The sequence below is a fragment of the Arachis hypogaea genome, chromosome 7, assembly GCF_003086295.3.
Source record: "Arachis hypogaea cultivar Tifrunner chromosome 7, arahy.Tifrunner.gnm2.J5K5, whole genome shotgun sequence".
Classification (NCBI taxonomy): domain Eukaryota; kingdom Viridiplantae; phylum Streptophyta; class Magnoliopsida; order Fabales; family Fabaceae; genus Arachis; species Arachis hypogaea.
In genome coordinates this window covers 4,893,674-4,918,477 of record NC_092042.1, presented here as the reverse complement: position 1 = coordinate 4,918,477, position 24,804 = coordinate 4,893,674, and the positions used below count along the sequence as shown (strand labels likewise).

At 34.8% G+C, this 24,804-nt stretch overlaps 3 protein-coding genes across 3 annotated transcripts; 2 read left to right on the top strand and 1 right to left on the bottom strand.

Annotated features, from left to right (window-relative positions):
• The first annotated feature begins 1,045 nt into the window (after nucleotides 1-1,045).
• Nucleotides 1,046-8,450, top strand: LOC112702132 (protein DGS1, mitochondrial). The gene is made up of 14 exons (XM_025753051.3): nucleotides 1,046-1,399; nucleotides 1,567-1,678; nucleotides 1,832-2,035; nucleotides 2,198-2,335; nucleotides 2,499-2,660; nucleotides 3,561-3,755; nucleotides 4,570-4,664; nucleotides 5,064-5,153; nucleotides 6,123-6,195; nucleotides 6,280-6,308; nucleotides 6,384-6,507; nucleotides 7,191-7,301; nucleotides 7,750-7,850; nucleotides 7,969-8,450. The coding sequence occupies exons 1-14, from the start codon at nucleotides 1,200-1,202 to the stop codon at nucleotides 8,087-8,089; spliced, it is 1,755 nt and encodes a 584-aa protein (XP_025608836.1). The 5' UTR covers nucleotides 1,046-1,199; the 3' UTR covers nucleotides 8,090-8,450.
• Nucleotides 8,451-9,817: 1,367 nt separating this feature from the next.
• LOC112701017 (cation/H(+) antiporter 4-like) lies at nucleotides 9,818-12,417 on the top strand. The gene is made up of 3 exons (XM_072198650.1): nucleotides 9,818-10,078; nucleotides 10,206-11,222; nucleotides 11,326-12,417. The coding sequence occupies exons 1-3, from the start codon at nucleotides 9,818-9,820 to the stop codon at nucleotides 12,415-12,417; spliced, it is 2,370 nt and encodes a 789-aa protein (XP_072054751.1).
• Nucleotides 12,418-12,630: 213 nt separating this feature from the next.
• On the bottom strand, nucleotides 12,631-14,841 carry LOC112702131 (uncharacterized). The gene is made up of 3 exons (XM_025753050.3): nucleotides 14,503-14,841; nucleotides 13,030-13,999; nucleotides 12,631-12,913 (listed from the first exon to the last, which is right to left on the bottom strand). Exons 2-3 carry the CDS (start codon nucleotides 13,993-13,995, stop codon nucleotides 12,908-12,910), a joined length of 972 nt encoding a protein of 323 aa, XP_025608835.1. The 5' UTR covers nucleotides 13,996-13,999; nucleotides 14,503-14,841; the 3' UTR covers nucleotides 12,631-12,907.
• Between the last annotated feature and the right edge of the window lie 9,963 nt (nucleotides 14,842-24,804).

Below are 24,804 nucleotides of genomic sequence, written 5' to 3'. Positions count from 1 at the left end.
TCAACCAAGCATGTGGTGTGCAATGCAGAAATTCAGCATAATCAAGCAGATTTCAGCGGAATTCAATCCATAATGGCCATAATCCAACACTTGCAACTTAACAAAGATCTACTAAACTAATCCTAACCTATCTTAACCGCTTAAATCCACTAACAACATGCAAATTCTAAGTAACTAACTAATTAAAGAAAATAGACTAGAAAGCAGAGCAAAGAGAGAACCTGAGGTGATGACTAGGGTTCTTGAAGCAGAGAAACGGGAAAAGAAAGCAGTGGTACTATGTTATTGCCACCGCTGGAGGTGCGGTGACAATAACGCCAAAGAGGAGGAGCTGGGCGAAAATCAACAAGGCCACATTAACCCAGTCACAGTCACAGTTTCACATTAACCCAGTCACAGTTTCACATTCAAAAATCAACAAGGCCACATTCAAAAATCAACAACAGGACATAAAAGGAAGAGAAGAACCGAAGAAGTGAAGGCAGCGCCGCTAACCTTCGACGGCGACATGGACGGCGCCCGGCGAGACGACAGCGAGTGGTGACACAGCGGCGAGCTGCTCCAAGTTCGAGAGAATCCAGAAAGGACGGCGACAGGGGGAAGGAGGACGCCGAACTACGATAGAGGAAGCAGAGGCGCCGACAGCACGGACGGCGGCGGCACCGCGGCAGACCCGTTGCAGAGAGAACTTAGGGTTTTGGTAGGGTGAGTTAGGAAGGTGCTATGGGTTCAGACTTCAGGTGATAGCGATATATGATTCACGTATTGGGGGGTGGGGTGGGTGCTAGGAGAGATGGGTGAGTGTAAGGGGGAAGGGGTGGGTTGAAAAGTGAATTTGACCATTTTTTAAGTCGGTTTTTGATTGAACCGGTTAGATCGGTTGATCTGACCAGATTTTAATATAAAATTAGTTTTATTTTGGTTAATTAAAAAATTTATAAAAAATCGGTTCACTAAAAACATCTAATTATATGACGACACGTAGACATCTTTATAAAAAGACGTTTTTTCTAACTTTGTGGGAGCCTTAGTTTATTACAACGAAAACTAAGTCAACTACGATTTAATTAAACAGAAAAAGGGGTAATAAGTTCAAAACATTCAAAACGTGATCCAACACAAGCTTCCACATCTTTCTCTTCTTCCTCTTTCCCAAGCAACACTGTAACCGCCGCGAAGAGCTTGCAGCTCAGCTTCCAATGGCGGAAACCGAAACCAGCAACGTAGCCATCGTCTCACTCTACTCCAACTACCTCCGCAACCGTCTTCGCGCTTTCTACCCCTTCCATCCATCCAATCTCCTCCGCTTTCTCTCCAACCTCGCCGCTCCTTTCCGATCAATCCACCACCGCCAATGCATACCTCTTCCTCTCCCTTCCAATTTCCGCGACTCTTCCATGTATGCTCATTCTCATTTTCCGATAACTTTTAGCTGAATTGAAATCGAAATCACGTGCTCCGATTCTACTCGTGAATTTAATTTCTCCGCGTTGTATAATGCTTTTTTTTTTTCACGTGCAATGAATGCTAGGTTTAGGTTTTGATTATGATGATGTTATCTTGCAGGATCATAAAGGAATCTAGAGTGCATGGTGTATTGGAGGATATACTGGAACATGTTTTGTTGAACTTGCATAGTATAGAGAAGAATCTCCAGTTTTGGCAATCTAAATCAGAGGTTTTATTTTATTTTATTGTTTTCATTCGTTATTATCATGATTTTGTTTTGATACACTCTTTAAGATTTACAGTTTTTCAGCATCTTTAGTCATGATATTCAAATATGTGTGTTCTGCAAACAGTTATGCTTGTAACTTGTTTATGTGTTCAGAAATCGGATGCTAGTAAAGCTTATTTCATGGTTTTTGAGAGGGGTCCGAGCGCTTTTATCAACGAAACAGCTAAGTTGTTGCGTGGAAATGCTGCTCAAGCATCTTTGGTGCAGAATATTTGCCAGACTGCGTCTGTTTACATACATGAGAGGGTAACGGTTTTGAGTAGCTTGAGATATGCTCTGGCAACATTCTTAGCTCAGGTGTGCTCTGCTGAAATTCCCCCCTTAGTTTTAAATCATTATAATAATTGTTTTTTGCGATCACATCAAGGAATGTAGTTTTGTTATTAAGTAATTTTCATCAAGTTGAGACATAAACTTATGATTTCAGTTGTTGACTTAAACTCTTGACTTGGTTTTCAGTTTTATGTGGAAGTTGATAAAATTGGAGAGGAGTTGGTGAAAGATCCACAGCATAAGCTGCCTTCATTGTTGGTTAGGCTTAATGAAATGTTCTCAATATTAGAAAGTTCAATCGGTCACCTACATGCAGCGCATCAGGTATACATGAATAAACTAATTGTTCCTTTTTCATGTTATTCTCATTGCTGTTGGCCAAATTTTGTTAAAGTACAGTTTACTCCAGTAAAATTTCAACTTGTATTTGGCAAATTTTTTTTCCATATTTAATCTTTTCTTCCTGGAACCAACATTCACTTTTCAGACTGATTCTTCTGTTGATGGAAGCTATTCAATTCCACTACTGTTTAGGAAGCTGCCGGAAATAAATCAGGAGGATTCCCAGTGGACAGATTGTGAAATCAGGGATGCTATCAATTCTATATATCAAAATTTACAAAAGCTGGATTCTTACATATCTGTTCTTGTAAGAGCTTCTATCTTATGATGTCTTGTCAATTTCTCAAGGAGATGACTGTCATAAATTTTTTCTTATATTTGTATGGTAGTTGAGAAAGTGTTTATATATTAGAGTTCTACTAATAAAACTGGCCTTCTAATGGTTAAACTGTGTATAAAGTATAAATTGTAAACTATTTGTAACTTAAGATTGTGAGCAAGAATAAAAAAGGATCTATTCCTCATAAGTTCATCGTTCAATTTCCAACAGCTAATTCTTTTAGTATTGGTAATGTTTATTTCCATTGCTGTTTAGCACTCGTGAACTCAGCTATTTTTCTTCTGTAACATTTACAAAAGACACACTACGGAGTCCTCTAAAGGAATTGCTGTTTAATCACTATGTATTACTAGAGTCTCCTTGTCTCAGATATCGGAATGATAGATATTTGTTGGTGATTAACTGATTATAGTTTTCAACTGTGGTTTTTCCCAGAGTTGGTTTACCAAACTTTTCATCTTGTTATTTTATCACATTCTCTCCCTGTCTCTCCTGTCTTCACCTGTGAACCAACTGTTAGGACCCTTTCTCTTAACTTTGTGAATTGTGAAGAAGTTAAATCGTAACCCTACCATCAGGTGTTATTTGTTGGACTTTATAATTCATGAGTACATACATGCTCGATACTACTTGAGCCTCTATAGTCTCTCCTCCCTCCAGCCTTGCCTCCTTGGTTCCTTAGAGGCTGTTGAAATGGAAAAATTGTCTTGACTGGAGTCAATATCCAGCTTCTTCAACCTACTATATATATATGGAGTTTCATGAGTTGAACAATGAATCAACTATTTGTTAGGGTAAAACTAGTTGGTTTATGAATGACTTCGACAAAATTCTTAGCTGGAATTTTTTGTTTCTATTTTTTTTCAGGTTATCAACCACAGAAAACCAAGGAAAATAACCCAATATTGGATCGGCTATACATGTGGTGCAATTGGTCTGTCTGCCTGTTCCATTTGGCTCCTGCGACATAGTAGTTTGATGGGAAGTTCTGATCTTGATAATTGGGTTCAAAAAGCAAAGGATTCTACAGTTGGCTTTTATAAGGATCACGTGGAACAACCGGTACAGTTCTTGACTAATACTAACTATCATGCATTTTCCCCCATCTTCTTTTTCTCTATGTGAAAATACTCTTGGACAAAGTAAAGGGGGCTTGAACTCGAGATGCCCTTATGAGATTCGAAGTCTAGTTCCCATTATTCAGTTTACTCAACCTGATTTTTGCTCTTAATCTACTGATAATTAGCAACAACAACATAAATAGTATCAACAAGACGTATTTGATAATAATTTATTCCTAAAGGATCATGTTCTACAAACAGTGGAGAAAATGGCTTGTCTTCTATATTCTTCCTGCCTCTCCTCTCCATTCAAAGAGGAGTGGAACAATGATTGATATTTTCTATAGTCTAGTTGATTTCTGATGCACTTAGGTAGAATACAATTAAAATCCATCAGAGATAAAGACAATATTTAGATTGTTATTTCCCATCTTAATTTAAGCTTGTAATATTTTTATTTTATTTTATAAATTTAATTTTGATACACTGACAGTGTAAAACTTCTACACAATTGTCCAATCACATCCGTTCTTTTGGATAATCATTCACGCAGTCAAACTAAAAGGTGGTTATTTTGCTGATGTGACAATACATAGTTGGATGCACGTGTAGAATTGCTTTACACTGACTCCCCATCAAAATTAAATTCTTTATTTTACTATCTATATTTTACTTGTACTTATACTTCCATAATTCCTTAAAAGCTATTAGTTGTAACTAAATTACATCCTTTGAAATCATCACTAAAGATTACGAATCATAAAGTAGCATAAAATTATAACTTATAAGCCTCTTATAGTTCAATGGATATCCAGATTTTGTCCATCAAAGATGATCTATTCGAGACATTCAAGAAGCAGAGTATTATGGACCCTGCAGAGCTGGAGTTGACTTCTGACAAACTGCACAGGTTGTTGGTTACACACATTGTCCCTCTTTTTCTATACTCAAAAATCAGATATGTATACAACTTAAAGGAACAGATTTTTACTGTTTTTTATTTTGATGCTCTGTACACAATATTTATAAAAGAAAAACAATGCATGAATGAAAAGAAAATTTCAGTTTCTTATTGAAATTCACACCAGTGAATGTAGGATGATAATTTTTCTAATCCTGATGGTTCAATGATCTACTCTCAGCTATTTTTTTTAATTATTATTATTATTATTATTATTATTATTATTATTATTAAATGATGTTTTGAAGCTTTATTTTGTACCGTCACTGTAAATCTATTCAGTGTTTGTTACCAACATTCTGCTTGGATATTGCTATCTTAGCAACTTTCTTTAAACTTTCTGCACAGAATGTTGTTGGCTTTCAGCGAGAGGGCAAAGGGTCAGAAGTTTCCAGAGAATGCTTCAGATCAGGAAATGCTCGAGATAGTCATGTCTAGGTAACATAGGTGTTTCCTTGCCTATAATTGGAATATGTCACATTTAGAACTATCTCAAAATATAGTCATAATATAATGGTAAGGTTTTTGTGAACTATGAAAGAGATATATGATTTGTCCATGTGCAAGGATGCAAGTTTTTTGGTTCTTGTATAGAGGATCTCCTATCCTCTTATGACTAATCTTTTGATAGGTTCTTTCTTCCTGTCAGTATAATTATTCTCTTATCCCAAGGAAAAAAAAGTGCATCGTCTTTATAACTATAGGTGTACAGTTCATTATATCTCAGAAGAAGTTCTGTTTCTTTTTGGTTAATACCTACTGAAATGGATTTCCAACTCTATCCCTTTGGGACTTGAGGAGTGAAGGCACTGTTTTGGTCTCCAACTCTCTGATTTTTCACTTAGACCGTTTTACAATGAAGGGTATAGGTGCTTTTATGAAGAACACTTGATCTGGTATTTGATTAAATGGCTGTATCATTTTTCCTGGGCACATAATAGCTGTATTGTTATATCTTCTGCTAACGTGTTTTTGACTTACGGTTTTAAGTAAGCTATTCCAGATTAAATAACTGTATATTAATAGTTAGAAAAATATATGAATTCGCATAGGAAAATAATTTTAAGCATTGTGCTGTTCCTGTTTAAACTTCTGCTTTGAGACATACTAGTTTAGAATAATCTACCCTGGGTTTCTTTTTTTATTTATGATTTTTTATTTTATTTTTATATAGATTCTCAATGTTTGAATGTATACAAAGTTATTGTTAGATTTTGATTTAACAAGAGGACAAGGATATTTATAAGTTATTTGCATTAAAAATCTCTTAAATCTTATCTGTTATCATGAAAGATTGAAATAGATTATAAATAATAATAATGATGATTAGTTTCATAGTGATCACTTTGTTTTTGTAGTATTTGTTACTTAAGTATCATGGTTTAATATTTGCATTTATAAATGTAGGTATGAGAAGGAAATCAGGCATCCTATTCAAAACCTTATAGGTGGAGAGTTGGCAGAGGCTCTGCTTATTCAGGTAGTGTAGTTTACTATTTATATATTATATGCAATGTATATTTTAGTAGTTGTTGATAATTAATTTCATTATCTGTTGTTACAGATTCAGAAGCTTAAATTGGATATTGAAACGTGAGTTTTACAAATCCAAACATTTAAGTGAGTACTTCTCATTGTTTTAGTTGATAAAAATGATATTTTGACCAGGGCAATGCTGGAGCTGGACCAAATTCTACGAGCAAATGAAATTAACTTTGCAATTCTAGCTGCATTACCTGCTTTCATTCTCTCTCTCTTACTCATCATGTTAGTGCGTGCATGGTTGAAACAGGTGATCCCCCCCCCCCCCCCCTCTTTTTTCTCTCTTCTTTCTTTTAATAGTTTGAACAAAATCACAAACTCATGTCTTAGTTCTTAGCTCTTACAAAAGCTAATATGCACTCCAAACTGAAAAGTCCAATTACAGAATATGAATATTGTGGTCTGGGGTAATGCTGCACCATAGACTAATTAAATTGACGGGAGCAATAATGCTTTCAAGTTAGAGCATAACTTTTGGAGTATCGAATACGACCAGAACTTGTTTATGTTTTGTCAATTGATTAGATAATCCATTGCCTTTTAATGGTAACATATATCTTAACTATAATGAGATGAGGTCAAAACTACTCCTTGATCGTTCTGATAACATAACATATTACCTTTTTTTTAGAAGTCAAAAGTCACAAAATACCTTAAGTCTATATATAACTGGCAAGTTCCCTAAACCCTTATCTTAATTACATTGTTTACATCAGATTGATTGGAGGATGCTATCTGTTTGATAATTTTCTCTTATTATAAAATTTTTAGTTTCTTTGCTAACTCATTTTAGTCTGACGATATAATTTCCAATTACTTTTCAATACAAGCCTTGTTGGGTTTAGGTGACTGTGTTTGTCGAGTTATGAGGTATTAGAAATTTACCTGTTATTCATGTGAAACATTATCTAATACCCTATCATGGTAATTCAGGATAAGAAAGCTGAGGGAAGAGGTAGAATTGCTCGGATTCAGAGGAGGCTAGTTGTTATAGAGGTTGAAAAGAGGATTATGCAGTACCAAAATTTTGTTGAGCAAGGATCGGTAAGAAACTAACCTGACTGTTTGTTGAATCATATATATCTCTAAGCATGATTTCTTCTTGATTAGCTGACAATGTTGCTCACTCTTCTAGAAAAACTAGTGTATGACACTAATCAGAAACAAAAGAAAAAAAACAAATAAAAACATTTTTAACATTTTCTTACCGAACAGCATTGTTCCGATGGTGCCATCCAAATATGTGGGAACTTCATCTAGAGTAATTTGTTTGAGGATGTTGTAGTGGCCCTTCATTTGCTTGTTCTTGTCCTCGGATTTTGTTTACCAGTACATATGACCCAATTTGTTGCTTGGGTATCACATTTCTTGACATATGAAAAACTCTCCTCATTTTACCCTTGAATTAGCGACTTACAATAGTGTATTCATTTGTTGACTTAATTTAAATGAATCATCCCGGGAGAAAAGTAATGTCACATGTTCATTGCAGGAGAAAGATGCACAATGTATGTTTGGATTGGTACTCTATAGCTTGAATAGCCTGTATTATTCTGTCAAGAAACATGCAGAAGATTCTGGAGAGTGGCATTGGTACGTCTCTCTCTCTCTCTCTCTTATGGGTGTCTCATGTTTGTTTGTTACATCTATGTAATATTCTTTCATCATGTGAAAAAAGCAAACATTGCTAAATCAGTATTGTCATTGACAGTTTGCGAGAGGATTTAATTGATTTGGCTAGGCCTGGCCTGCAAACTGGTTACAAGTTAACTGTGACTTCGCGCATGAAGAGGGATTATGACTGCATAGTTCCGATGTTGAGACGCCGATAGCGCATCAGTTAACTTTCATTCTTAAGGTTTCAATGCCTTCTTTTATTCAACTTGATACCCAATTTTGTTTTGGATGCCAGGCACATATACATATTCGTTGGCCGATCACAACATTTTTTTTCCCACACCATAGTTAGATCAAGGATTTGGATAGTTAAATTGATTCCAAATCATGTTAGAGAGGATGATGTACGTTGATATTAGTCAAAATTTTACTTTCTATGAAATTCCGGAATATATTTCTGGGGTTGTGTTTTCACGCCCTCAGGAACTTCAGTTGTTAAAAAAATCATGTGAATGAGAGTTGCTCGATATGGGCGCAATTCTAATACAATTGAAATATGTTTCTTTTTTTCATGAAGATCATCAAATTCTGATTATGCATACCAACATATATATGGACTTTTCAATTGTAACGTATTCCGGCCATATTCCTTTTAGATGGCCACTTTGTCGATTGAAATATATTTTTCAAGGGTTATTTTGTCAAAATCAAATGTTAAAGTTTATTTTGTCAAAAGTTTTTTTTTTTCTACCTAACAAAGTGGAGCATAAAACAGAAAACAGAAATACAAATAAATTAGTAGAATAGCAACTCTAATTCTTTCGTCATTTCCAGTATTGCCATTAAGAATAGAAGAAATTAAGATAACTCCATTCTCTAGCATTCAAAAATGGAGTCTTAGGTGGCAAAATGTCTATTCCAAAATGTCTATTTACTCTTCCTTTTAACAAATCAAGGTAGAAATGATGTCTTTTGACGTTTGGGTGGACTATTAACAATTAGAATGGTATCTATCATATTAACTGAAATTCTATTAGATAGTTTAACCTATTTCCCGTCCAAAAAAAAAAAAAAACCTATTTGAATATATTATTTGACATAACACATGTATATATATATTTCGGCTATAATTTTGAACTTATATATATTCTTTTTTATCCTAATAATTGGTTAGAACAATTTTATCCGTTAATAAAATTTCCTGAAATTATCAAATTAAATAGGATAATGAAGATAATTATCCGTTATGATTTGAAAATGTTATAACTCTTTCAATGCCGCGATATTAATTAGAAATGAGGGGAAAAGAACAATTTTTTTTTTAAAATATATATAGTAATAATATCCGAAAATCATATGTATTGAAAAGATTAGTTATATATTTGAATGTGTTACACAAGGATGTTAACGATATTCTGGCAAGATTAAAATATAAATTATAGCAAGCTAAGTAACAGATTGTGTACTAAAAAAAGACATAATGCGTAAGCATAGATTAACGTTGGCATACAAAAACGTCAAAATTGTTTAGCTTAAGAACTGTTGTAACTAGTTATAGCTGGGATTTTGTCTTAGTAGTTGAGTAGGCATATGATTTATGACAATTTACTTCCAACTGTTTTCTTGATTTGGGGGATCGTTAACACTTAACAGCTATAACCAGTTAACAAAAAAAATAAATAAATAAATGTGAGTATTAACTAATAATTAATCATAGAATTCTGGTAGTAGTTATTAGTTAATTCCGTTGCTCAAACATTACTTGACATGATAATATGTAACGCAAAATACTAACAAACTTGCAATAATATGAAGACTATTAATATTAAAAAGTCTCTTCTCATTCAACTTTGCATGCATCTTACAAACACTCTGGTTGTGTTCTTCATAGCCAATGCACATTTCATGATCTTGCAATAGTCCTCATCATTGGATTGACAACAATGGAGATAAACCAAACAATTTTCAAGCAAGTGAGAGTGATAGAGTCAACACAGAAATCCACTATCTATGAAGTTTGTCTCCATATACCACCCAAAATAGTGTCCGACGGCATCTGGGCCAACGAAAAATCCGGCAACTTTCCTTTGCAGTCAAGTTTGACATTGTTAGAGATGCAAATTTGCGTTATTTTCACCCTCATGCATTGCTTTCATTTCGTTCTCAAGCGATTCGGGTTCCCCTATTTCGTTTCGCAGGTGTTGGTATGCTCAATCTCTTCTGTCTATCTCTCATTTTGCACATGAAGAAATGAAGATAAATTTCATCATTACTTGCATCACAAGGATTAAAATTCAAAATCTGTTTACATTACCGTCTTCAATTTTTCAGGTTGGCTTTGTTCTAGGCCCTTCATTGAATATAGATTGGTTGAACAAATACAAAATGATGGTGTTTCCTTATGGAACTGAAGAAGTATTGGGGCTAATTTCATTGGTTGGCTACACATTCTACATGTTTCTGAATTCTGTGCAAATGGATTTTAGCATGATAACAAGAAGTGGTATGAAACCTTGGGCAATGGCGGTTGCTGCAGTAGTTGGACCTCTAGTCATCTGTTTGAGCATATCTTTTGGAACAAGAACTGTCTGGCAAGAAGTCGCCGGACCCGGGGAAACATTGAATTTGGTCGTGATTACCCAAGCTGGCTGTTCCTTTGTTGTCATAGCTTCCTGCCTCTCTGAACTAGACATCTTGAACTCTGAACTCGGACGCATTGCGTTGACAACAGCGCTTTCCAGCGATTTCCTTACTGCCATAATGAATTCACTAAGCATTATCTTTACCAAGAGCCAAGCTGAAAAATATGATGCAAAAAAAATGGCTAGTGGCTTGGCAGTGTATTTTGCTATTGTAGTCCTAGTTCCTCTCATCGGCCGCCCTACAATGAAGTGGGTGGCCAAGAACACCCCGGAAGGAAGGCCGGTGAGGAAGATATACACCTTTGCCATGGTCCTCTCGGCTCTTATCATAGGGTGTTTTGCACTAGAAGCCAACCTACCCATCATATTTGGAATTGTGATGTTAGGATTCGTCGTGCCGGAAGGTCCTCCATTAGGATCTGAGCTAGTCAAGCAATTTGAGTTGATCAATGTATGGTTCTTTCTGCCACTCTTCGTGACTGCTGCCGCCATGAAGGTAGATCTTAACAAAATAGGGGATGACCCTGCTATGGCAGTGGCTACAACAGCAGTCATATTGATAGTCCATTTGATCAAGATGTTATTGTGCACAATAATTTGCATCTTTTGCAAGATACCAACAAGGGATACTATCTGCCTTGGTCTAATCTTATGCTGCAAAGGTGTTGTGGATTTTAGTGTCTACCTGTTTCTGTATGAATCAGGGGTAATAATCAATTCTACACTCCAATTTTCATGCAGATAGTGTTTTTCTTTTCCTCCTCCTTATTCTTTTGCTATGCTCACAAGGCATCATTTTGATATTGCAGACATTGAATAGTTCAACAGTTGCTACACTGTTTGTATCTGCATTGATACTTGGAAGCACTGCATATATTGGTATCAAGTCCTTATATGACCCTTCAAGGAAATATGCAGGGTACCAAAAAAGAGACATTTTGCATTTGAAACCAAATTCAGATCTTAGGATTGTTGCATGCATCCAAAAACCATATCATGTGAATATGATCAAGAATATGTTGTATCTTTGTTGTCCAACAACAACTAGCCCTCTTCAGGTGGAAATACTGCACCTCATAGAGCTAGTTGGGAGTGCCACCCCCATCTTTATCTCACACCAGCTCCAAGAGTCAGTCAGCAGAAGTCACAACTACTCCGGCGATATCATGCTCGCCTTTGACCTCTTCAAGCATGAGAACGCCACAGTAGAAGTGAACACCTACACTGCCGTATCGCCACAGCGCCTCATGTACGAAGATATCTGCCATCTTGCCCTGGACAAGGTTGCATCCCTCATCCTCCTTCCGTTTCATATCAGATGGGCCGACGACGGTTCTATTGATTCAACCGAAGAGAGCATACGGACCCTGAACAACAAGGTACTTGAAAAATCACCATGCTCGGTTGCCATTCTTGTGAATAAAGGGCCTTGTGACATTGCATCAAAGCACATAGCCATGATCTTCTTGGGGGGTTCAGATGATAGAGAAGCATTGTCCCTTGCTAAAAGGGCAATCACAGAACTTCATTATAAATTGGTTGTGTACCATTTGGTTGGAACACAGAATGAGTCCAGCAATTGGGACATTATGCTTGATGAAGAGGTGCTACAGAGTGTGAAGGGGTGTTATGGAACTGTTGACAATGTTGCATATGAAAGAATATTAATTGAGGATCCTTCACAAACCCAAAGATTCATTCAGACTATAGCTGTTGAGCATGATTACTTCATAGTTGGGAGACGCCATGGTGTCAAATCATCTCTTACAGCAGCACTTGAAAAATGGACTGAGTTCTCAGAGTTAGGTGCAATTGGGGATTTGCTTGCATCACCAGATACCAATTCTAAAGCTACAATTTTAGTTGTGCAGCAACAGAAAATGCCACAGCCTAACTCATAGATCCTAGTTGCCACCCTTAGGTTTTGTAGTTTGTGTTGTTATGTTGTAAATAAAAGTAAAATAATCACAATGCTGTGCTAGTTTTTCATAAGCACAGTGCAACAACAAGTGTTGCATCAAATTCCTGCTAGTTTCAGAACCTGCAAGTGGTTTCTTTAATCTGAATTCATTTCATCTGTTGATTAATTTGAAAAGCAAAGAGAAAAACAAAGATTTGCAAAGCATATCATCAATCAGTACATAAAACAAGATCATTGGTTTGAAGAGAAAGGAGCACATATCCACAACAAGACAAGAGTACATAATTCAACTATCAACTTGATATCTTAAGATACATCACTATTTCAAAATATCAACTTAATCTCTCAAGATACATCATTAACCAACAGAAATCAAAAGTAATGCCTCTAAGTCCCTTCTTATTGACATTGTAATAGAAATATGCTGCAAATAAAACAACATCTTCTATTAACTTGCCACAATTTCTACTTCACTCCTGCAATAATTAAAAAGGGGGGAAAAAGAGTTATCAAACAAGCAAATACACCAACACATACATGCAAAAACTAAAAAACGTAGGACAAAGGAAAAAGCTAAGAGAAGTTAACAAACCTCGTCGTCATCGTCATCATCATCATCATAATCACGATCTTCCTTCTTCTTCTTGAGACGGGTAGTACCGCCTTCTTTGCTGATGGGCAAGTCCATTTTTCCAAAGGGAGTGTCAACATTAATTTTCCCTTTCATGGTGTAACCTGTACCTTTTCCTCTAATCATGTCCCACAATGCAGAGCCGAAATCCTTGGGCCTAAAGGTAACTGGAATATCAATGTAACTAATGCCACTTTTCTCGATTTTCGCAGACTTGGTGAGTTCAGCAGCTCCAATGCTGACATCACCAAGCCAAACCTCATAATCAAGCGTATTGAGGCCAAGGTCGAAATCATTCTTGTTTTCCAATTTCAAATGAAGAGTTGCAACTGTCTCTTCGAAAGAGAACTTATCAAAATGGATCTTCTCAAGATCAATATCTGGCTTGTAAGGTATGGGGATTTCTCCAGTCTTCTCCAGAGGTAGAGTCAGCCTCCCCAAGATCGGAACATCGACAATGAGATCAACCTTCAACCTATAAGGAATGATGCTCCCCGGTTGAATATCATCATATGTTTGCTTAATGTCATCATAAATCAAAGTAACCGGAACCTTGACAGTCTCCTCTCCATGCGCATGAATTGTGCCAGCATCCGGTATCAATCCAGACACTAGCTTCCTTCCATCACTCTCAACCAAGTAGTTTATGTCAATCAGAGGGATCGGCACCGGATTAGGATTCTTTACAAGCACATCAACAACAAGGTCTGCCTGGTGAAGATTGATCTTGGGAATGTGGATTGCTTTAACATCTGCACTTGGCTTCCCAAACCCTATAGCCCCCTCAATCTTCTCACCAATGTCATGAATGAAATCCTTCACCTTCTCAATAAATCCACCCTTCTCACCCTCCTCTTTATCATCATCTTTGTGCTTCTCATCCTTAGTACCCCTTTCCACTACTTCCGGCTTGTCAGACGTCGACATGTTTCTAAGCAGAAAACGGTAAACCAATTAGCCTTGGCCAAGATCCAATTGCAGCAGATCAAATTCAAAATCAAAGTAAATCCAATTGCAATAGAACATAATCAATGCAAACAACATTTCAGAACTTAACCAAGTGATTAATCATTTGCCAAAATCAAACACTACAACAATCTAGATCACATTCATAGTAGTCAAAAATCCAAACTTCAGATCACGGATCCCCAAACAATGCTACAAATACTTATTATCCAGATCAGCGTAGCAGTGTACTAAAAAAAATAAAAAATAAAAATCATCATGTGATGGCTTCATAGTTAATGAACTTCCGAGTAATCAAACTAGGATTTTTTTAATCCACAGGATCACAAGGTAAATGCAAGTCAACTAACCAGATCACAAGGCAGCAACACCAAAAATAAATTAAATTAAAAGAAAAAAATCTAAAATTAAAGTATGAACTATTGAGCTGAGATCATAGAATAAACAGAAGAGTAGTTAAAGAAGTACCTGAAATGAGATCAGTGAAGTGATAAACAGAGATAGAAAGAGAGATTATCAGTGTGAAGTGTGAAGTGTGAAGTGAATGAGTAAGACGGAGAAAAGATGAAGATTTTGTAGGAAAGAAAAAAATCAAAGCTTCGAAGAGTGCATAAGAGGATTGAACGGTCAGAGATGTGACGTCGAAAATGTGAAAAATGCAGAGCCGTTGATTTGATTGAAGTCTTAATATCTGTATAGTCTTTCAGGGTCACGCTGATGATTAAATCCACCGACCATTCCTTCAATTGTGGGCCCCACGCGGAATGGCCACGTGGCTTGCTTTGTCTAAGGAAGAGAACACCAGCCAGACTATGTTATTTTTTTGGGTTAAACTTAAGACCATTTTCAGTAGAAACTCATCCCAATTTTTGTTTATGGTCTATTTGTCATAAAAAGTAATTTTACATCAGTTTTTGTGTCATAAACAATAAATAAGAATTCAAAATATCTCTTTCTTCTCTATTAGGAGGAACTAACTTTAGTCCATATTGTGATCCTACTTAATTAATTAATTAAAATACTTGAAATTAATATAATTAATTTTTTTAATAATGTAATTAAATTTATAAATTTATAAATAGTTTATTATTAAAAGATATTAATATTAAATAAATTCATATATAATAATAATACACAATATATAATTCGGGGTTACACTAATTTATAAAATTACTTAATACCAAGAAAAACATAATTAAGCTTTATAGTTGACAACAAACATTGTGAAATTGCCATATGTGTTCAATCAAGTCCTCTTTCAATTGTCTATGCTGCTGCCTATTTCGAAGTTGGACATTTCTTTGGAGAAATTGATAGTATGGTGCGAAATCTTCTTCTCCCAGCTAAGGTTGTGATAAGCCATTTTCGACAGCATCATACTCTAAGCCCTGAGCAAAATTTCCTGCATAAATGTCTCTTTCATCCTCAACAATCATATTATGTAATATAATACAAGCTCTCATTATGTTGGCAAGCTTCTTCTTTTCCCAAAAACGAGCTGGACCACGTATAATTGCAAAGCGTGCTTGCAACACGCCGAATGCTCGCTCCACATCTTTTCTTTGCCCTTTTTGGTATTGTGCAAATAACTTGCGTTTCTCCCCTTGTGGCTTTGAGATTGATTTGACAAATGTGACTCATTCAAGATAAATACCATCTGCAAAATAGTATCCCATAGTATAATTATTACCATTAATAGTGTAATTTACCTCCGGAGCACGGTCGTTTAGGATATCATCGAATACTGGAGAACGATCTAACACGTTGATATCGTTATTTGAACCAGAAACTCCAAAGAACGCACGCCATATCCAGAGGTCTGAAGATGCTACAACCTCAAGTACTATGGTTGCAACCCCACGATAACCACTCATGTACATACCTTTTCACGCCTTTGGACAATTTTTCCATTGCCAATGCATGCAGTCAATGCTACCCAACATGTCAAGGAAGCCACGACCCTCCGCCATTTGTAGCAGACGTTGTACATCATTTGGTTTGGGTTTTCGCAAGTATTCATCCTCAAACACCGAAATGACACCTTCAACAAATTTTTCCAAACATTCAATTGTAGTGCTCTCGCCTATGCGCACATAATCATCAACAGCATCAGCTCCTACGCCATATGCTAACATCCATAGCGCAGCGGTACATTTCTGGAGTGGTGACAAGCCCTTCTTCCAGTTGCATCAACCCTCTGTTGGAAATACGGATAGACGTTTGAGAGAGCAACTACTATCCGAAGGAACACATGTCTTCTCATTCGAAATCTCCGTCGGAAAATGTCAGCGTTATACACTGGTTCATCTGCAAAGTAATCTTGATAAAGGCGATCATGTCCTACTTCTCGATCTTTGTTGATCCATCTACGAGTAATTGGGATAGAGCTTCTATCGATATCTTCTTCTTCTGAATCTTGGAGTAAACACTCATCGATCCAATTATCTATGACTGTGTTATCTTGCCGTCTTCTTTTGCCATACAAAGCCTCATTAAACATATCATCAAAATTTCTAGCCATATTTAGAAATGTAATTTTTAGTTCTCTTTCGAGGTGAGAAACAAGAGTTGAAGTGGAGTTGCAGAGTTATTGATAGTTGATATTTATAAGTGTGTCTGCAATAAGTACCTTAACGGCTAGTTAACGGCTATTTTTGCAACGGCTAGTTTTGCAACGGTCACTTTCATGAACAATAAGGGCACAATAATATTGACTAATTTAAAAACTTACATCAGAAATAAATAAAACAAACTACATCATAAACCAGTAATACGCAATAAAAATAAGAACATACTACATAAGTCTACGAATACAAGGAACCATTAAGTAAACCACTTGGCGATTATTTTCTCACATGCAATCTCATGAAGAGCTCGTCGTTTTTCACTCATTGTAGACGTGTCAGTATTAAGTATTTGCATATCCATCTCCCTTTCCCTTTCCTTGGCCATCCTTTTCATTTCCCTTTCTTTTGCTTTTATCTCCATTTCTTTAATATACCTCTGAGTTTGTAATTCTTTTTCTTTCATTGCTGCTTGAGTTTGTAATTCTTGTTCTTTCATTGCCGCTTGAATTTGTAACTCCTTCTCTTTGATTGCCATAATCTTTGCTCTATGTTCCTTCTCCTCTTCTCTTTCTTTTTCCCTATCCATTAGTTCCTTTTCTCTAACATTCTTAATATCTTCCATGAGAGATAATTTTTTGACAATCGATGATTTTCTTTCGCTCAAATCTTCAGACATCTGTGCTTTTTCCTTACCTTTTCGCTTGCTCTTCTTTGATTCTTGTGGGCGAACGGGAGAGTCCACACCGGGTTCGTCAGCCAACGGTGTTTCTGGGTTTGATGAGGATGAGTATGCTCGAGTTGCATTAACCTTGGTTCTCTTTGAGCCACCACTCTGTGTAGGTAGTTGGCTTCTCCATTTTTGCTCCAACCGAAGCATGTTCCAATATCTCTCAAAAGTAAATTTTTTACCATAATTTATGGAATAAAGTTTATAAGCCAACTCCTTTATATCATCAGCGTTCGAACGACTCCTTATGTTTCGACTAGCTTGATCGTAGCAACCAGCAAATTGTGCAACAGCCTTGTTGATCTTATACCATCGTTTCTTACATGCAACTACCCCCGTTGTCATGTCGGAGCAAAATTCTGCACAGTAGCTATGAATTCGACTCCAAAATGTTTTTCCCTTTTGATCAGTACCAACTATAGGGTCAGTTGAAATATTTAACCATGCACTGATCAGCATCTCATCCTCTTTCCAATGCCAGTGTTGAATACTATCTTGCCTCCAATCTTCAATATCATCATCATTGATGTCGATAGCATCTAATCCACGAGGGTTGGCAAAATCTGAATATTGCGAATTTGGACTAGATTGTATAGGAGTCTGAGAGGATGGGTTAGAAGAGCCACCAACACCAGATGAGTTATGTCTTGATGCACAAAATTGAGTTGGAAACGGCAAGGAAGTTGGAGTAACATTTCCGATAGAGGGGTTAAATATGGATGAAAATGGAAAATGGGGTATTTGTGAATCTTGATTTTGCGGTTGGAATATAGGAAATTGATTATTATAAGGAGTTTGAAAATTGAAATTAGAAAGATTTTGTGGATTTGGATTTTGAAATGTATTTGGTAGTATGAAATTTTGATTTGGAACTTGAGAGTTTGAGGTTTGAGATTGTTGGGTATTTGGAATTTGAGGAAAGTTTTGTAAGTAATTGAAGAAAGAGTTGAGTTGGTTTGGATCCATTTTTTCGAACAAAAAATAATAGTAGCAGAATTTTGATTTTGTAAACTTGGAAGAAGATGAAGAAGAGTAGTAGAGAGTGTGAGAATAGAAGTGTATCTAAGTGGTATATATAAAGTAACAAAATATTAATTTATTAATAATAACGGTAACATAGTAACGGCTAGCTTCTAACGACTATTTTTACAACGGCTAGTTTTGCAATGGCTAAATTAATATAATAATATAAATATAAAAAATATTTAATATTAATTATGATATAAATAATTAATATAAATTATTAATAAATTAATTATAATTTAATTACTTAATTAATTATTAGTTAATTAATTAATATAAATTATTAATTAAATAAAAATATTAATATTTAATTTAATTAATCATTATAATTATTATTAAATTAATTATTATTTAATTATATAATATAATTATTAAATTAATTAATATAATTATTTAATTAATTAATATTTTATATAATTATTTATTTTTTATTTCACTTGCCATTTGGCAATTATTTATTGGTTAATGAGAGTCCCATTCAGAGAGACTCCCTCACCTTGAATTGCGTGAAGGAACTCAAATGAATTCTTCTCCGACGCCCCATCTCTTTTTTTCCTCTGACAGACTCCCTCACCTTGAATTGCGTGAAGGAACTCAAATGAATTCCTCTCCAACGCCCCATCTCTTTTTTTCCTCTGACAGTACAGTAAGAGGGCTCCATTTCTTTACCCGTTGGAAATGCTCTAAATTTCATATTTACTATTTCAATCATTAATTCATTCATTACAAGAGTTTGATTAAAAACCTAAATTTAGAAAAAGTTTAGATTGGACACTTTTATCTTTAACAAATTTTTATTAATCTATTTTTTTAATTACTCCAATCATTGATTCTTATGTAGTTTTCAATCAAAATTTTAATATATATATATATATATATATATATATATATATATATATATATATATATATATATATATATATATATATATATATATGAGTAATGTTACACGTATAAATATTTTTGTTAATTAAGTTTAAATAAATTGATTTAATATCAATAAAAATAATTTTTATCATTCTAACTCACTCAGACTTTATTGTTTAACTTGATTTACAAAAAAAATTGTACCTATAGCATCTATATATATAATAGATTTTAAAAAATATTATTATAAGATAAATTAATCTCCTTTTAAAATAATAGAAAGACCAAATTATTTAGTGAAAATACTTTTCAAAGATTTTTAGAAAATAAAAATTTATTGAAAAATAAATTGTTAGATATGAAACTTCTTAAGAACCTATTTGAACATTTATTCTAAATTAAAAAAATATATATTTCTTTTAGATATATTTTTTAGAAAATTATGTTGTCTATCCTCAATGTTTTGGATATTGGTTGAAGCTTACTCACTATAATGTTACAATTTTGCCGTTGTTTACCCACAATATTTAAGCATGTTTCAATTTTGCCGTTGTGTTAATATTTTTGGAAAGGAAAAACAGAAAGAATGTACCTTAGAATGAATTCAAATTTTAACGAATTAAAATTTAACTCTCAAATCATGACAAAACTGAAATTAAACTTTAACGAATAAAGTTATTTGTACTAATATAATTGGTCGATACCACCAACGCATAGAAGAAATAAAATAAATAAATAAATAATGAGATAAATAAAAACCCTACATTGGATTCTTTTATGAGTTAAATAAATGTTGTACTAAAATATTGCATAAGAGAGTAATAACATGCACAATTGCACATGCTTTAATGTTGCAGTCAAATAAAAATAATGTTGTACATTCAAGTTTTTTTTTATAAATCAAGTCTTTTTATAAATCAAGTCCTATTAAATTAAATAATAAAATTTAAAATAATATTAATCATAATTAATTTTTGTTATATAACTCTTTGTTAACAAAACGGGCCTGCTACACATACAAACAAAAAGTCCTACAAGTCATATAAGTCATCTAGCCCACAATCCTTACACATGCGCAGTGAAATATATTGAATGGCGCGTTATTTACACGCGCTCAACTCAAATGATTGCACTTCGCGTAAAGCGCTTGTTAATGGCGCAATCTTCCAATTCTCAAAACCATTCAAAGAAAACATAGCCGTTCCATTTTCAAGCAACATTCGAAACTGAAGATATACAACTCGTCGCTAAGATTCGAACTCTGCATCAATAAAACATAGAGTTCTCGATCAAGACTCTCCAGAAAAAACAAGGTACGTTACGTTACTATTTTATTCATCCTATATATTTTCCACATTTCGAAATCGAAGAACTAGATTTTACTGTTCTTCTACGTTGTTGTACGTTTTACTGTTCTTCTTGTTCTACGTCTCATTTTACAGTTTATAATGTTCTATTTGTTCTAGGTTTTACTGTTATTCTTGGTTCTATGTTACACTGTTCTTCTTAGTTCTTCTAATTGCTACTGTTCTTGTTGTTGTAGTTATTCTGGAAACCGATTTTTGGGCGTATATTTCGTAGTTTGGTGGGTGTATATGGAGTAAGTAATCTGTTGGTTGTATGTGGCATAAATTGTTGGGTGTATATTTTTAAACTGATATACTGTAATAGTGAGAAGTTGCAACTGTTCTTATATTTCCTTGTCCATGGGTGTATATTGCTTGGCATTGTAATGTTGCTTGACCTTGTTTATTAATGTATATTTGAGTGATATCTGACTGATATATATGTGTGTATCTGAATCATATCTATGGGTGTATTTTACTGATATCTATGGGTGTATTTGACTCATATCTATGGGTGTATCTTACTGATATCTATGGGTGTATATTACTAACATCTATGGGTGTATATTACTGACATATATGGGTGTATTTTTCATTTCAGAAAAAATGGCAGCGAGAAACCAAGCTGGAAAAAATGTAAGAAGAAATATATGTCTTAGATGAAATCAGTTTTATATAATAGAAATATATCTGACTATAATTTTGTTTTTGTTTACAGCAAACCAAAGACCTTAAGTGTGCAACACATTTATTAAGTGAGAAATTCAGAAACATGAGCGAGGAGAAGAAAATGATTGTGAGGGATTTGGGATTCGGTGGCTTGATGCACATCCCACCACTAAGGGTGCATCACCAAGTATTAAGGGAGTTGGATAACAACTTCAAATTAGGGGAGAACAGACTGAAAACTGGATACGGTTCTTTTAAAATAACACCAAAAAGAATGGGTGATGCGCTTGACATCAAGGCATCAGGTAACTCGCTAAAAATTATAGGTGTATATTAACTGATGCTTTGGTGTTTTTGAACTGATTTTCACACTATGTTGTTTTTCTTTTTGTAGGAGATCTATTTCTTACAAAATTCAATTATAAGAAACTTTCTGAGGATAATAAAGAAATTTTTAGAAGATTCCAGGGTAAGACCCTCAAAAGTCTTACAGATGAGATGATGGATATTGGCGTTGGAAACGAACAGGATCGCGTAATGTTCAAGAGGATTTTCATCCTCTATATACAGATGGCATTCCTTTTACCAACGATAATAAACAAAATCTCACCTGTGCACCTGACCCCAATTTTTGAGATGGACACCATAACAGAGAGAAACTGAAGAGGGCATGTATTGAATTTTATCATCAAGGGCGTAACCGATTACAAAGAGAAAAAGAAAAAGGCAATTGATGGCTGCCTCTTTGCCCTGATGATAATTTACTTTCATCTCTCTAAAAATAAAGACAAGAAGAGGGCAGAAAGACCTCCAAATCCCTGGATAGCGAACTAGAGTAAGGAGCAGTTGGTGAAAAGAATGAAGTCGGAAATAGAGGAAAATATGGTAAGTGAACATAATATGTGGGGTGTATTTTATTTACCTGAATGCTGCTAACTAAAAGTTCTAATGTTTCAGGGGATTGTAAAGATGGGGGAACAAGAGAGAAAATGAAGAAAATAGAGAAAAAAGAAAAAAAACAAGAAATAAAAAAACAAAAAAAGGAAGGCAAGTTCAACATCATCTTCAGAGACAGAAACAACTGATAGTGACAGTTCTACCTCTGAGTCTGAGACTCAAGAAGACTCAGAGGATTCACCAAGAAAACAACTCAGCAAAATAGGAAAAAAGTAAGTACCATACTTGGGTGTATTTTGTTTATCAAGTTGGGTGTGTGTTGTTTATTAAAATGGGTGTATTTTATTTATTGTGTTGGGTGTATATTGTGCATTCATTTGGGTGTATTTTATATCTTTACTATGTTTTAAATAATGATTGTTTGCCTTCCAGAATCAACTCCAAAAAAAGAAAGAAGAGTCATGAAGATTCTGATGCAGAATCTGAATCAACTGATGAGTAATGTTCTGAAATTATTACTCCTCTCTTTTGGCTTTATTATAAAGATTTCATGTATTGACAGAAGTGTCTCTTAATAACTTATAGAAGCGAAGAATCATCACCGGTGAAGAAGCAAAAAAAAAAAGAAAAAGACACAAAGAACACCAAAAAAGTAAGCACTTCTTTAGATAATATTTTGTGATAAAATTAATTTTTTATTTCTGATTCATACTTGTTTTTTTCACCCAGAACACAATCCAAAAAGAAAAAGGTTGTTGTTGAGCATTCATCTTCTGAAGAAGATCAATCCTATCATGGGTACAGTACTTTGTAAGCTATATTACCGTCTATCATCATGATTATTTTTGTTAACATGTTCTTTTATGAATGTACTGACAGATCTGAAATAGGAAGTGAAGATCTAGATGAATTCTTAAGGGAAAACAATGAAAATTCTGCTGCACAGGGGTATGTCTTGTTGGGGTGTATATTTCAGATTTTAGCGTGTTTTCTTTGATAATAACTGTTTCTTGTTTCGCAGGGAGAAGGAAGCTGACCTGCGATCGACGGAAGGTCACTATGTCTCATCTGAAACGTAAGAAGCTTTATTTAATAAAATCTTGTTATCATGATTTAACTATATGATATTTTGTCTGAATAACATGAACTCTGTTTAGAATACCGGACGTAAACTTGGGAAGTGATGATCCTTCCTCTCAAGGACACACAACACAAAGTAGCGTAAACAGACCGACAGACAGCATGTAATTTCTCTTTCAAATAACCATTACTTTTGTTCTTTAATTACCTTCTACTTCTAATTCTGTATATTTTTTTTAGAAAAAAAAGCCCTTTATTGTTTTATTCGAGAAAAAAAAGGCAGGAAAAAAAACCAAAAACTGCAATTATGTAAGTTCTCAAAAAACAAAGCCTGTCTTTCTTTTGAATTGTTCGGGTGTATTTTTTGACTTTCTTTGAGTGTATTTTAGAATGAGTTGAAGATTCACACAGTGAGCCGGCTGATTTGAATATGATGGTTGTGAGAAAAGCGACACCGTCCGAAGCTCTTGCAATGTGAGTTTTTCAAGGATATTTCACTCTTATAACCTTTTTATTTTCAAATGCATTGTTAACCTTTCATTTTTCTTCTTGTTTAGAGTTCCGATTCAAGTTTGTCTACCAGTGTCCCAAACAACCGCTGTGCCGAAATTTGAAGAAACACCTGAGACAAAATATGAACCAACCCCTCTGCTACAAATTGAAGGAACTACAAAAATGTAAGAAATATTATTGGGTGTATACTGGATTACAGTTTGGGTGTATATTAGGTTACAGTTTGGGTGTATATTGCCCTTGAATAGTTTTATTTACGTCATGATTAATTTTATGTGTCGTGCAGCACTCCTGAACCCCCCCAAGAACTTGAAGAAAGCACACCCACACTTCCCCCAGCTCCATCTAAAATGTAAGTTCATTAGAGTAAAATCAATGTTTTGGTTATCATCTGTATATTCTTATTGTTATAATATGTTATACATGATCACGCAGTAATTCAGCCCCAGAAGACGTTGCTGCGTTGATGATGATGGCACGGACAGCATCGTACGTTCCTAAAAAAGATCCGTTGCCATCATTCAGCCTTGGCTTCACTGATTCGAGCCAAGAAGAAACAACAACGCAAGAGGGGGCGTCAACGCAAGATGAACACGTGGCAAAAACTCCAGAAAGCCCAACACTGCTAGAACAATTAGAGAATCTGGTACATAAAATTGCAAGTGGTTGGGTGTCAAAAGAAGAAAAAAGTCCGCAGATTCCAAAGGAGAGTGGGGCAGAGAGTTTCGAGAAGTTTGAAACTCCTGTCAGGCCGGATTTAGATACTACTGACATGAAACAGAAATGCTACCACTGGGCTATACGAGTGAAATCCTACCCAAATGAGCGAACTGATGAGTTTGACGACATCGGCAGACTCCAAGCCGGAGATATATACACTCTGTCAAAGTTCCACCTTGCATCACTTGTGCCTAAAACGCATATAGAAGCTGAGGTAATATCACAACAACATTAATTTTTTTATCACCAAAATTAAGTACAATCCTGATTGATGTGTATTCTGTTTTTCTAGATTGTCTATGCCATGTGCTTCATCTTAAACCAACAAAATATTCAAAGGTTTCAAGAAGAAGTATACTGT